The 12,865-nt window shown below is 40.2% G+C and overlaps 1 protein-coding gene across 1 annotated transcript; it reads left to right on the top strand.

Moving 5' to 3' along the window:
- Positions 1-1,619: 1,619 nt before the first annotated feature.
- On the top strand, positions 1,620-12,800 carry LOC114545358 (E3 ubiquitin-protein ligase TRIM39). Its single transcript, XM_028563631.1, has 14 exons — positions 1,620-1,654; positions 5,235-5,376; positions 5,674-5,849; positions 6,582-6,729; positions 7,648-7,746; positions 7,835-8,068; positions 8,168-8,315; positions 9,713-9,760; positions 10,009-10,035; positions 10,134-10,198; positions 10,756-10,866; positions 11,038-11,156; positions 12,441-12,537; positions 12,648-12,800. Exons 1-14 carry the CDS (start codon positions 1,620-1,622, stop codon positions 12,798-12,800), a joined length of 1,602 nt encoding a protein of 533 aa, XP_028419432.1.
- The last annotated feature ends 65 nt before the right edge of the window (positions 12,801-12,865 follow it).

Below are 12,865 nucleotides of genomic sequence, written 5' to 3'. Positions count from 1 at the left end.
TGGCCACATTCATGGGCAGAGACCAGAGCTTTAGGGGTGCCTAGTACCCATTTAACGTAATTTTTTTAAACGTTAAAAAAAGGGTAAAATTGCCCCTGTTCATGTGAAATATGCCAGGTTGAAAAATATCTGAATGATTTGAAAAAGCTTGCTGGTATTGTAAAGCAATCAGATCTATCAGAGGAAGAATATCAGAAATTGTTTCGATGGTGTTTTATTTCCATAGTTTCATCTCTTTCAATTATCCTGTAAGCCTCGCGATTGCAAAATTACACGTCACCTGTAGCCAAAAAGTGTAAAACAGGATCTGTACGTAAAGCTGCATTTCCATAGTCAATGGGTACTATGATAGTTTATTAAAAAATAATTTGGGCTTTGCAGAGAACAGGTTGTACTGTTCTACATGCTTGAAGGTGCAGTTTAGCTCATGGTTCATTGGGGTCATTTTTGCCGGAAGCACGCAGCTGATTTCAGAGGAAAAGCTGTAAAAACCCACTTTACACTACCTGCTCAGCACCAAACAGATGACAGACAAATTTAGCAACTAGCTGGTGAACATAGTGGAGTATTTACGGTACATGTAGCAGCTGAAGAGATAGACATTTCCCTCAGTAGTTGGTGGAGACCAAAAAATGAGCTTAAAGAGAGTGAATAGTGAAATCTTCTGTAAAACTGTACATCCTCCATTTACTTATTCACAGAACGCCATGTGCCTTCCCTTGGGCCATTCATTAACATCATAATGTCATTACAGAGACTGGAAAAAACCGCTTCAGTTCAGGAATCAGCCATTGTGTGTAGGTCAAACGTCAAATAATTGCAGGTAAAGTCATCAGTCGGCTGCTGTGATGCAATAGCTCCTTTTGTGAAACAATGGAAGCGACAGTGATGGATGAACATTGATGAGAGCGCTGATGGTACTGCTGATCAGTAGATAGTAAAGTAAATTTACCTGAAGCTCCATCTGCAATGGCGTATGAAAAACGCACCAATTTCTTGAGTTATTCAGCGATTTAGAATTTATCATATAATCTGAATCTTTACAATCTGAAGGAAATTATGCTAGTTCATATACTGCATTTAAATGATCTAAAAAGGACTGTGACAACACCGACGTGTCAACGCCCACTACCAACCAGCTACATTCCGTACAGCAGTGTTGCAGTTAAAACTACCTGATCCGAGACCAAGACCAGAGCATATTGAGACCGAGACAAGGTCAAGACCCGACTAGTGTGAGTCCCACACTGCATAACGCGATCAAATGTGGATAATGCTAACCATAGGCACTCCTCAAATTGACCTCAAAGATCCACAGAAAACTAATTACAATTCTTCATTCACCTCTTTTATTGCAATAAGTGTATGTTGTGAAATGCCTTGATAAAATAATCTAAAGGCTGTTAAATAAAATCCAGTCTTCTTTATCTGAGACCTAGACAAAGCAGAGTAAAAATGCGGTTGTTTCCGAGATGAGACCTTCAAAAAGTGGTCTCGAGTAAGACCGATCTCGAGTACTACAACACTGCTTTGCAGGGTCAATTTTGTCAACATTACCCAGAAAATCTTGTTGCAAGTTCCACAGGTTGTAATTACTTCATTACAGATTAATCATCGGAATGATTGATGAAGATGTTTCTGGCATCCTGTCTCGGTACATGCTGTCTGAGAGTCAGCTTATCTCTCCTTGGAAATCGCACAGCACTTGTCGAAAAGGAATGACACAAAAGTGATTAATTACTGTACATGCCACTGGTTCAAACAGGTGCACACGTGGAGAAAGAACAAACATACACACACACACACAGACACACACACACAAACACAAGCCAATGAGTACAAATCACACAAAGGCACATGCAGGTGGTAGAAGTTCCCATAGCTGGCGTGATTGCGGTGATAAGAGGAACTGATTTTATCCTTCATGCCATCACCAAGCCTCAGTCACGTAGACTGCTAAACTGTACACAGACCCGAATGTGAATTATTGTCATAAATTTCCCATTGTGGTACCACAAGAATTAAAAATACATAATTAACAGGGTGGAGCAGAGAAACAAGACCAGTTCTTTCTCTCAGGCAAATTGAAACAATTATTATTAATGTCTATGTCTCTATAAAAAGGAACATGCAGGGATTAAGGTCAATGGGTTCATCTTGTCTTACCAGATCAAGACAACCAGGATGTAAAAGAAATTCAACTATGTAAAGCAACTACAAGTAGAAGTTTGGAAGTCCAAAACCAGATATCTAAAATGTCCAAAAGGCCCAACACAAGTGCGTTGATTTTTAAGAAAATTTTTTATTTTGTTCAAGCTCTTGGAACATGAAGTAAAAGCCAGTCAGCAGAGCGAATCTGATGTTCCTCTGAATGACAAAGTACTTCTGTAAGGTAAGACGCCATTTTTCTAACAAAGGCCTTATAAATAAAGAGATACCAGTGAGTATTATGTTTTTCTTGGAGAGAAGACCATCCAAACCTGTCATATAAAATACAATGTGTACCAACATTATTGGTTATAAATCTTAAGGCGGAGTGATAGACTGAGTCCAACGATCTAAGAGTTGAAGAGGATGCACGTCTATAAGTCAAAACACCATAATCCAGGACCGACATGAAAACTGCCTCAATAACCCTTTTCCTACAAAACATGGGAAAGAAGCTTTTATTTCTGTGAATATAGCCAACTTTTTGCCTGAGTCGGCACACAAGATTATCAATGTGAAATTCAAATGAAAGCTTTTTCGTCACTCCAAATGCTGCGATATTTATATTCTCTGCATCTGTAAACTCAATGAGTTAATCACGTTAGATGCTTTTAAATCCAAATTGAAAGAATTAGAGGCGGATTCCCTAAAAGTCAATGTTTTTCATTGACCTGACGATGAAACTAACTTGTAAATTTCTCTTTTGAAATGTTTGTTTCTTTTAAATGTGTCTCCCTTTGTATTTTCTGTCTTTAACTTTGTGTTTTTTTTATAGTTATGTTGCTGCCTTGAAAAAGAGATTCTTAATCTCACTGGGACTCACTGGGACAGCTTGTTTAAGCCTGAATACTACTTTTGTGCTAATTCTAATCACAATGTCTTGCAGGGAAATCATGTTTATCGCATCAGATACAATCTCAGATACATTCTCACAGGTCGGTGAAATTCTTTTCTTTGCTAAAGAAAGTTAGTTACCTCGCTCCCACGTAGCTATTTGAACCTGCCTGAGGTAAGAGAGAAATCTACATCTAGGTAAAAGGTTGTGACCATTGGCCTACTCTGTGTTTGTGTGTCATTCGCCCACCTTAACCAGTCCTGCCACATTTACCTGCCACACAGAGAGACAAATGAGTGGGCGTGGACTTTTCTTCCATGAAAGAGTAAATTCACAACACATGCACGCCTTTCACATGTCACAGCCTGTGGAGCAAAAACTTCATAAGTCAGGTTGTGAGCGATCAAAATACAGTACGACCTGTAAGATCAAGAAACAACAGATCGGATCTGGAGCTTTTGGGGTCCATTTTAAAATCAGGCCTACCAACACGGAAAGGTATCAACTTTTACTTAATTAGGTCATGTTTAATGCTTATCTAGAAAATGTTTAAAAACAAGCGATGATTTCAGTGCAGAAACCAGTCTGATCTCTTGTGCCATGCGTCTCTCAATGAGAATATGTGAAGTAGGGCTGCAACCAACAATTATTTTAACGTCTTGTTTTGTCCAACAGTCTATATTCAGTTTACATTTAAATTAACAGGGAAAAGCAGTTTGTACTTGAAAAATATTATTATTATATTATTATTAATAAAATATTGACTGACCTTTGTAGCTCTAAATCAAGTTCCTCATTAAAATGAATTCCTATATCTCCATTATCCCATGGAACCATCAGTAAGAAAGTATATTCTTTTTTGAAAAAGTACTTTTTTGAGAGCATTATTAAAAGTAAGAGTTTGTAATGGTCGTTTTGCATATTTGAATGTATACTTAAGTCAAGAAATTTGTCCTGGAAGATCACAGTTCATGTTTTGGTTACCATCCTCTCCTTTATTAAAGCATAACTCTGGCCAAAAGGCAACCTGGGATCTTTTTGTGAATGTACCCGAGTCAAACTTTTGTTTAAAAGCATATTAAGGACGGAAGCGTCACTTTTAAGATTTACCATATTCTTGTTTTTTGGTCAAATGGCCTTTTGAATGGGAGTGGTAGGGGCACTAAGAAGGCTCAACACAACATGAAACTTTGCTCGAAGTATCACCAGGGGCTCTACACCTTAACGAAAGCATTGACAACGTTGTTTGTGTACCCAGAGTTTACTAAAAAGAAAGGTTTTGAACAACTCACCGTAGCTCTTGTTGTTTCCGGTCGCTACCACCTCGGCAATCAAAACGAGTCGATATCAAAACAAGTAGCTACAGATTTCGTATATCCCTTGTGGACTGGTGTAGGTAAGGTGTAGAGCTCCTGGTGATACTTCAAGCAAAGTTTCATGTTGTTTCGAGCCTTCTTAGTGTTTAAAAAAAGATATTTTGAGGCTAGCATAAAAGTGCCCCTACCACTCCCATTTAAAAGGCCATTTGACCAAAAAACGAGAATACAGTAAATCTTAAAAGTGGCACTTCCGTCCTAAATATGCTTTTAAACGAAAGTTTGACTCGGGTATATTCACAAAAAGACAAGGTTGCATTTTGGCGAGAGTTACGCTTTTAGTCAGGAGTGTCTCATTCAGCTATTATTAACATTATTCATATTAATGATGATGATGATGCATTGTTATGAGCAAAGCTTGCTTGTTTTTGCTTTGTGATGTCTTGGCTACAAGCTCCCCCGAGAACTCCATGCGTTCAATGTATTATTTACGTTTTCATTCCCACTGCCAATAGAAACACTGAAGTGACAGCAGATCGTTACTAGTTCTTGTGGTGCAGACACAATAAGAAGGGGGGTTCTTGGAACTACATTACGTTCTTAGAGCTGAAAAGATTCCTCTTGTCCAAAAACAACGAACACACATACTGCTGGTGAAACTTTCCAACAGATGTGAAGGAGCAAAGGAAGAGGCACTTGTTAATCTTCAGACACTTTAAGCAAGGGATGGGAAAGCAATATCAGAGTAATAATTACAAATTTCTTTGAAGAGCCTTTTTAATTAAACCCCTCCCCCAAACTTACTTTTGTTTTGTCTTCTGTCTGACTGATTTGTGTTGATTTAACTCTATATTACTTTCTCTTGCTGACCATAGGATGTCCTTATATGGAAGCTTTCTGTCAGACGAGCAGTTCCTGTGCTCGATCTGCCTCGATGTGTTCAACAACCCTTCCTCCACACCGTGTGGCCACAGCTTCTGCATGGCCTGCATCAGCAAATACTGGGACGGATGTAAGGTGTGTGAGTATGTCGTATAGATGTCATCCTCGATGTATGAAGTTTGTTTCCGCCGGTTAATTATCTTTTATAGAAAACTGATGGTTACCTCAGTAATACACTAATACATGAGCAGGACAAACTCGGGGGTAGTATATTGTCTACGTTGTTTAAAAATTCAACAATTGATCCATTCATTTTTACTTACTTTCTACACTTTTCATCTGCCAAGGCTTCCATGTTTTACTTCCATTTCATTATCTTATTTGGTCCCCTCCCCCACCCCCCTCCCCACCCATCCCTCCTTCCTCTCCCAGGTTTTCCTGTGTCCTCTGTGTAAGAAGACCTTCCAGAAGCGACCAGAGCTTCAGATCAACAGGACACTGCGAGAGATCACCAATCAGTTCAGACCCATGACAGGAGGGGAAGGAGTGCGGATTGAGAAGAGAGGAGGAAGAGGAGGAAGAAACGGAGACATGCCAGTCAATTTCATGTATGAATTAAAGAAGAAGCTGCCTCAACATCAGCTAAAAACAGCATTGATGCTACCTGACGCTCAAAATAAGACAGGTGAATAAGAGTTTCGCCTAGCCTAGGGTTTTTTAGAGAAATTTTAGATATCAATCAGTCATGTCGTGTTGCACTGCTGGCTGCATGAAAACAGACTGGAATTTGAGTTTTATTACAAAATATATAATTCCAAGTCAAAATATCTGTTTAGATTTATACAACCATGTTGAATAAACAGCTATGATATATCCAAATAGATGATAAAAATTCAGGCATCTTTCTCCCAAAACTGTGGACAAATGTCTTTTGTCAAATTGTCTTGGATTAGTTGCACATTATGCAGACGATACATGACTGTCCAGTTCTGCAAATGTTTGATCACAAACCAAAGTATTGGACACAATGAATTTAGATGGTGGTTGCTTAACATTAGATGCAATGTCAGAAGAGCCCTGAAGTCATAATGATAGATTATCTGGGGACTATGAATTTCTATGGAAAATTTAATGGCAATCCATTTAATACTTGTTGAGATATTGAAAGAACTGAATGACCGACTGAGTATTTAAGAAGCTCCATAACATAAGAAGGTTACAGCTTTAAATTCCTTGAATTTTCATTAAATTCATGTATCTTCTACCTTGGAAGGTAAGCTCATCCCGACGTCAGCATCAACAGTTACAACCTCACTTGCTTCTTCGTTGCCAAACTCCAGTCCAATTGCTGCCCTGACAAACTGCTCCGGATCTCCTGAGCCACCTCCCACGTTCCCCCACTCCAGCGGCCGGAGAAGGTTCACCGTGACTGGGGCTGCAAGCAGCCGGAGCCTCCCTATCTGTGAGATCCACCACAGAGGAATATTGGTACAATACTTTATTAAATTATAAAATCAATATCTCTCATTGATTTTCAGCCTTTCCGATTCCTATAGTGCTTTGTGCTTACTGAGGAACAAGAAGAATAGTCTATGATTTAGGGGTCCTCTAACTGTGCAGTTTTTTTTTTTGTATTAAATTATATTTCATGTTTCAAGGTTTAACACTGCAACACTCTCTCACTGGTTTCAGATTTACTGTAGAACTGATCGAGAATGTATCTGTCCTGAATGTGAGACCTTGGACCATCAGGATCATGACACAGTGACTCTTGAAACCGAGTGGATGGAAACCAAGGTGGGAAAAACAGAATGATGTTTGAAGTGAAGCACAAACAAGCGAAACTACTTGGTTATGTTTCGGTGAAAGTCATGTGTCTGTATGACACATCCACCACCCGGCCCTCCTCCCTTAGCAGACTTTGTAGCAGATTAGCAGATTACTACGGCCACTAGGGTTCACCACCTATATATATATATATATACCATAATATGCTTCTTTCACGGACAAACTATACGGCTGTTTTTTTGGTGAGGACACTGTGATAGGAAAGGATGACGTGGATGCAAAGAACCACCCGATGCAAAGTGGTTTTTAGCCTCAATCACGGAACGTATACTGCTCAAAGCTAAACTGTGTTCAAAATGTCCCATTGTGTGTGTGTGTGTGTTTCTGACTACCTTCGGGGACACATTTCCTTCTAAAGACCAGTTAATTGGGGACAGCTTGTCCATTTGGGGACCAAAGCCGTCTGCCCAATTGGAAAAAAAAAGCAGATTTTTTTTGGGTCAGTGGTTAAGGTTAGGTTTGGGTTAAAGTGTCCATGATGGGCGTTACGACGGGCACGGACACATTCACAGCTATAGTACTTGTAGAAATGACTGTAAGTCTATGTAATTTCCCCAGAAGGACCAGCTGAGTGTGTCGGAGCAGGAGATCCAGGAGATGATCGGAGAGAGAATCAGGAAGATCGAGGAGATCAGACTGTCAGTGACTGAACTGGAGGTATTGTAGCTAATTATATATATAAAAAAAAATGGTGACACAAAGGTGTCTTGCAAGTTTTACATTACAGTATCATTATTTTCCTCAGTTGGCGGTGGAGCAAGAGACTGTGGGCAGCGTTTGCATGTTGTCAGAGCTTATGTCTGCCATCCAGCACTCCCAGGCAGAGCTGATGGAGGTGATGGAAATGAGCCGGAGGGCGGCCGAGCACCAGGCCGACTCCATGATACGAGAGCTGGAGCTGGAGGTTGAAGAACTACGGCGGAGAGAAAGCGCTCTCGCCCAGCTCGCCCAATCAGATGACTATATGCACTGTGTCAAGGTTGGTTGATGTGATGAGAAACTGACATAAACATTGTGGGAACCCTGAGGGGGTTATTTGACATCCTTTTTAATTTATTTATTTCCACCTACTTTCCAGACGTTCCCCAACCTCTCCAGTCCTCCACCGACCAAAGACTGGTCTGATGTGTCGGTGAACTCTGACCTGGGAACAGGGACCATCTACAGGTCGCTGGCAGCTCTGGTGGAGAGTTTTCAGGAAGAGCTGGAGACGATTGCAGAAACAGGTCAGTGAAATGCAAAACACAAGGCTTCTTAGCAAAGATGAAAAACAACAAAGACATGAACACAGTCCAGAGTAGAGTCAAAAGAGCTAAAGATCCATGCTTTATGAAAAAACACCATTCACACCAATCAAGTCCTTGTGTTAGACCATTGACTGTAAAGATAATGGACGTAGCATCCGTGATGTCACCCAGTGGTTTGAAGCCTCGAGTTTGGCGAATCTTTATTGCAGCCGAACGTGACAAGAGGGTGAAGCTGGGGAGGATGATGAGGCCAAAATGTATTGTTTATGGCTGTCCAGAGTAGAGTCAAAAGATTAATTTTACAACGAATGGTCTATACTCTATGAAAAAACACCCTTCTTCTTTAAGTCCTTGAGCCAGCATTGACTGTAAATAAATTAATAGACGTAGCATATGTGATGTCACCACGGGTTTATGGACGACCGATTTGAAGCCTTGAGTTTGTCGATTCAGGCTTCACCATCTTATCTTTTTGCAACCGGACGTGACAATTTTGTGACAAGAGGGTGGAGCTGGAAAGGATGACATGGCCAAATGTATGGTTGGTTGCAATGGCGCCAGGCTAAGCTAAACGCTAAAGGGGGGAAGTTGCCAATTCAACTCTTTTTGGCACGAGTCATCCAGTGGAGATTTATCGGCGGTTAAACACGGACCTCCGGGCTCTGGCACCGTTCATCTGCATGTACAGCAGTACAGACAATCTGCGAACTTCCCCTTAAGTTACCAGCTAATGCTAGTGCTAGCTAGCTAGCTTGGTTGGCAGAACACTGAGAAATCACTCACATCACATTTTTAGGAGACCAAAATGTTCCAATTAACTTTGAAGAAGTGAAAACACGCAGTGAGAGGGTCAAAGTTTAAGATGAAAACATGGACAACACCCAAAAAAGGTTCTAAGTTCTATTTTAATGTCCACAGTGCCATGGTTAGCATTGCTAAGCCTCTGTCCTGATTGACAGCCCCTGAAGCATCCCCCGCTTATCGTCTATTTTAAAATAAATGAGACAATAATTTAAAACATGAACGTCATGCTGTATTGATAAAGACTTGAAACTAGCAATTGAGGCCATTGACGCGTTACGAGAATGTTTACTGAGGTAATAAATTAAATGAGAAATATAGTCATTTTCTCATAGACTTCTATAGAAACAGACTTGTTTTGGGAGTCAGTGGAGTCTCCCCCTGATGGAAATTAGATGAAATGCAGGTTTAAGACACTTCAACATTGGCTTCACTTTTCATGCCCGGAAGCTTTGTCGATTATTTTTACAGTCTCTGAGCCAGACACAATAGATCTATTATAATAAAGCACTGAAACACTGCCCTGGTGATCTTAGTATGAGTTTTACAGTAGACTGGTGTCTTTTCCTCTCCAGGTTTTCCTGACTCAGTAATGGAACTCATCCCGGTCCGAACACAGCCCAGTAAGTGTCCACTCCCACTCCACCTAAATAAGCTAAACATACAGTACGTAAACCAGTGAATGATATTTGCCATCCACCTTGCAAATACAAACCAGTGAGTGACTCTATCCATCCTACTTTAAAGAATTATACATGAGTATAAAGTGAGTATAGTATAGTGAGCATTCCACCTTCAACGAGTAATGTTATAACGCTATACAGTGCATTATACAGGAGCTATAACATAATTTTGTCCTGTTTATCTGCAGGGATAAGGAAGATACAGGAGTATGCAGGTATGGAACAATAATGACACATAAAGTCAACTTGCAGACATGATTAAATATAGAATAATCTAAAATGATATACATTTTTAATTCTTTCTTCAACACAGTGGATGTGACTCTGGACAGCAACACCGCTCATCCCAGACTGATTTTGTCAGAGGACCTGAAGAGTGTGAGACACCTGTTAGATTATTATATCAAAAAATAATCACTCATTCAGTTCATTACATTTGCGAGCTCGCTTTTTCGAAGGAACAAAGACTGTAAATTTTAAATAAACTTTTTTTAATTTAAGTTTAAATTTTTACAACCGGTGACACAGCCCAAGTCGTGGTGAACAAGGTATAGTGAAAACAGTATGTCATTTCCCTACAAGTCCCCTACCCACCCACAAACCAACCCAGTTCAGGTCCAAAACAGACGGGGGACACACAACACGGACCCATGCACACTGACAAACACACACCAGTAAGGGCAATCATTCCGTTTTTAATGCAATGCCAAACCCACGAGAAATTTCTATAAAATCTTGAAATTGCCCATAAATTGGGACTAAAATCTCGGTATGTTATCCATTTTTGGTTTTGAAAAATTCTCCATACCGTTGCCTTTTCTTTCCATGTTTGCATTGGAGACGTATATTACACACATACATTTACTGTAAATTATAAAGAAAATGTGTCGTGCCTATGAAGTTTGCTATTACAATAACTGTCTGTGTTTCTGCAGGTGAGGTGTGGAGATAAACACCAGATGCTTGCAGACAATCCGGAGCGGTTTAACAGAGTCGTCTGTGTCATAGGGAGGGAGGCGATCTCGTCTGGGAGACACTACTGGGAGGTAAGAGGCACTCTCTCTCTCTCTCTCCTTTGATCACAAAATAATAATGTAAAATAATAAAATCTAAAATCAACAGAACATGAGCAAATATTTACATGCATGTCCTCCCAGCCTTTTCTATGCTTCAGTGTTTGATTGTATGTACGTAAATGTCCTACTTCCTTTGGTCAGGTGGAGGTGGGCGGGAAGACTGACTGGGATCTGGGCGTGGCCAGACAATTAATCAACAGGAAGGGGAAGGTTGAAGTTACCCCAAGCAATGGATACTGGTTCCTCAGCCTGAGAGACAAGTGAGTTTTGCCATCAGGTAGTTACCCAAATGAGATGTTAATTAGTTGCTTCTTTTTATCTTTTCTGACCTGGACCTCTGCTGTCATTAACCTTGTCTCCAGCAGCACCAGCAGCACCAGCAGAAGCAGAAGCAGCAAGTGGTGGTTTTCAGCCAATAAAAGCTCCAAAAGCCTAACGTATGTCACCTGCTCAGCACCAAAGCTACAGCATAATGGAAGTGAGCATCAACGGAAGTTGACAATGAAACTGGCCGAGCTAAATAACGCAATGCTTATGTTACTGCGTAGCTAGTCTATATCCACGAACTACCACTTCCCTCTTTTCGGACGGATTTCCGTTACCTAGCGCTACCTTTGTGTTATGTTATGTTGTGTTAAAACTCTGGTGGATTTCTGAGGACTATGGTTAACTTCTCTTCAGATCTTTGCAGGGTAAATCCAGACAGCTAGCTAGACTATCTGTCCAATCTGAGTTATCCGTGGCACGACTAAAACAACTTTTGAACTGACGATTGTGATTGGTTTAAAGAAATGCCAATAAACCAGAGCATGTTTTTCTTCTCCCACCCCGGAATGCTGTGTAGACTAGCCAGACCCTCCTCCGCAGCGCTGTGGAGGAAGGTCTGGCAAAGCGAGACTACTGCATAGCTAGCTTCTATCATTAGATGGCAGACATTGGACAGCATTGCTTATTTGTGACATCACATAGCAATAGTAGTCATAGTTAGCTAGCAAACAACGTTTCACTTGCAATAGGCTACTTCTCAAACAAAGGTAAAAACTTTCCTCCTCCATATGTGTAGGAAATAATAGTCCGCCGGCAATAATAATCGGCACGTTTCATTGTCAACATCCGCTGATGCCGCTTCTGTTGTTATTGTATGGCTTTTGCATGTGTTTGCCGTTAATGAGTTTGCGTTTTTTGAATTTTTAAAGAATAAAGCATATGCAGTTTGATCGACACGTCTCAGCCAACGCGGCTTTAATCTCTTTCAGCATCCTAACATTTTTTGGTGCCAGCTTTTCTCAAATTATTTATGTTTTTCCAAAATAAATCTTGCCATGAAATTGTTTAAAAAGTGTTGCTTTTTGCACAATTCTGAAATTAAGTATGGTGTATAATGTAATAATAAAATATAATAGATAACATAAAATATAGCAGACGGTGATTGAATATACTCAAATTTCTTTTGCTTTTCTTTTCATTTATTGTCTTTCCTTTTCCTTTGTAGTAATTAACTATCCTCTCCTTTCTCTTATCCTCCACTTCATCCCTCTCCTCAGAAAAAAGTACGCTTTTCGCACTGAACCCTCCACAGACGTCCATCTGAACCTCCGTCCAAACACGATTGGGATATTTGTGGACTATGAGAAAGGACAGGTACAGCAAGGGAAACACATTTTACACATCCAATTTATTTGCTTCTTTTGTCTTCAACCAAGTGAAGTTTTTTTTTCCAAATAATCCCGGGTGTCTTCTTGGTTCTACAGGTGTCTTTCTACAACGTTGATGCAAAAATCCACATCTACACTTTCAATGACACTTTCAGCGAGTGCATCTACCCGTTCTTCAGCCCCTGCACTAATAAATCTGGGAAGAACGACGGGCCACTTATTATCAAGCCAGTCATCATGAAGGAGTGACAGGACGGCAACTGGAAGTTATTTGTTCTTTTCTTTTTCTTGTCTTTAAATACTTTGTTGCCCTG

This window comes from Perca flavescens, chromosome 19 (assembly GCF_004354835.1).
Source record: "Perca flavescens isolate YP-PL-M2 chromosome 19, PFLA_1.0, whole genome shotgun sequence".
NCBI lineage: Eukaryota > Metazoa > Chordata > Actinopteri > Perciformes > Percidae > Perca > Perca flavescens.
This window is presented reverse-complemented; position numbering and strand designations above follow the sequence as displayed.

What these genes read in the sequence shown, in the direction of transcription:
- LOC114545358 (XM_028563631.1), top strand. Translation starts at nt 1,620, where the DNA reads ATGATTGATGAAGATGTTTCTGGCATCCTGTCTCG. An exon ending in GACATGCCAGTCAATTTCAT is followed by an intron (nt 5,850 to 6,581) that starts GTATGAATTAAA and finishes GCCAAACTCCAG; the next exon opens with TCCAATTGCTGCCCTGACAA. An exon ending in TGTCAGAGGACCTGAAGAGT is followed by an intron (nt 10,199 to 10,755) that starts GTGAGACACCTG and finishes GTGTTTCTGCAG; the next exon opens with GTGAGGTGTGGAGATAAACA.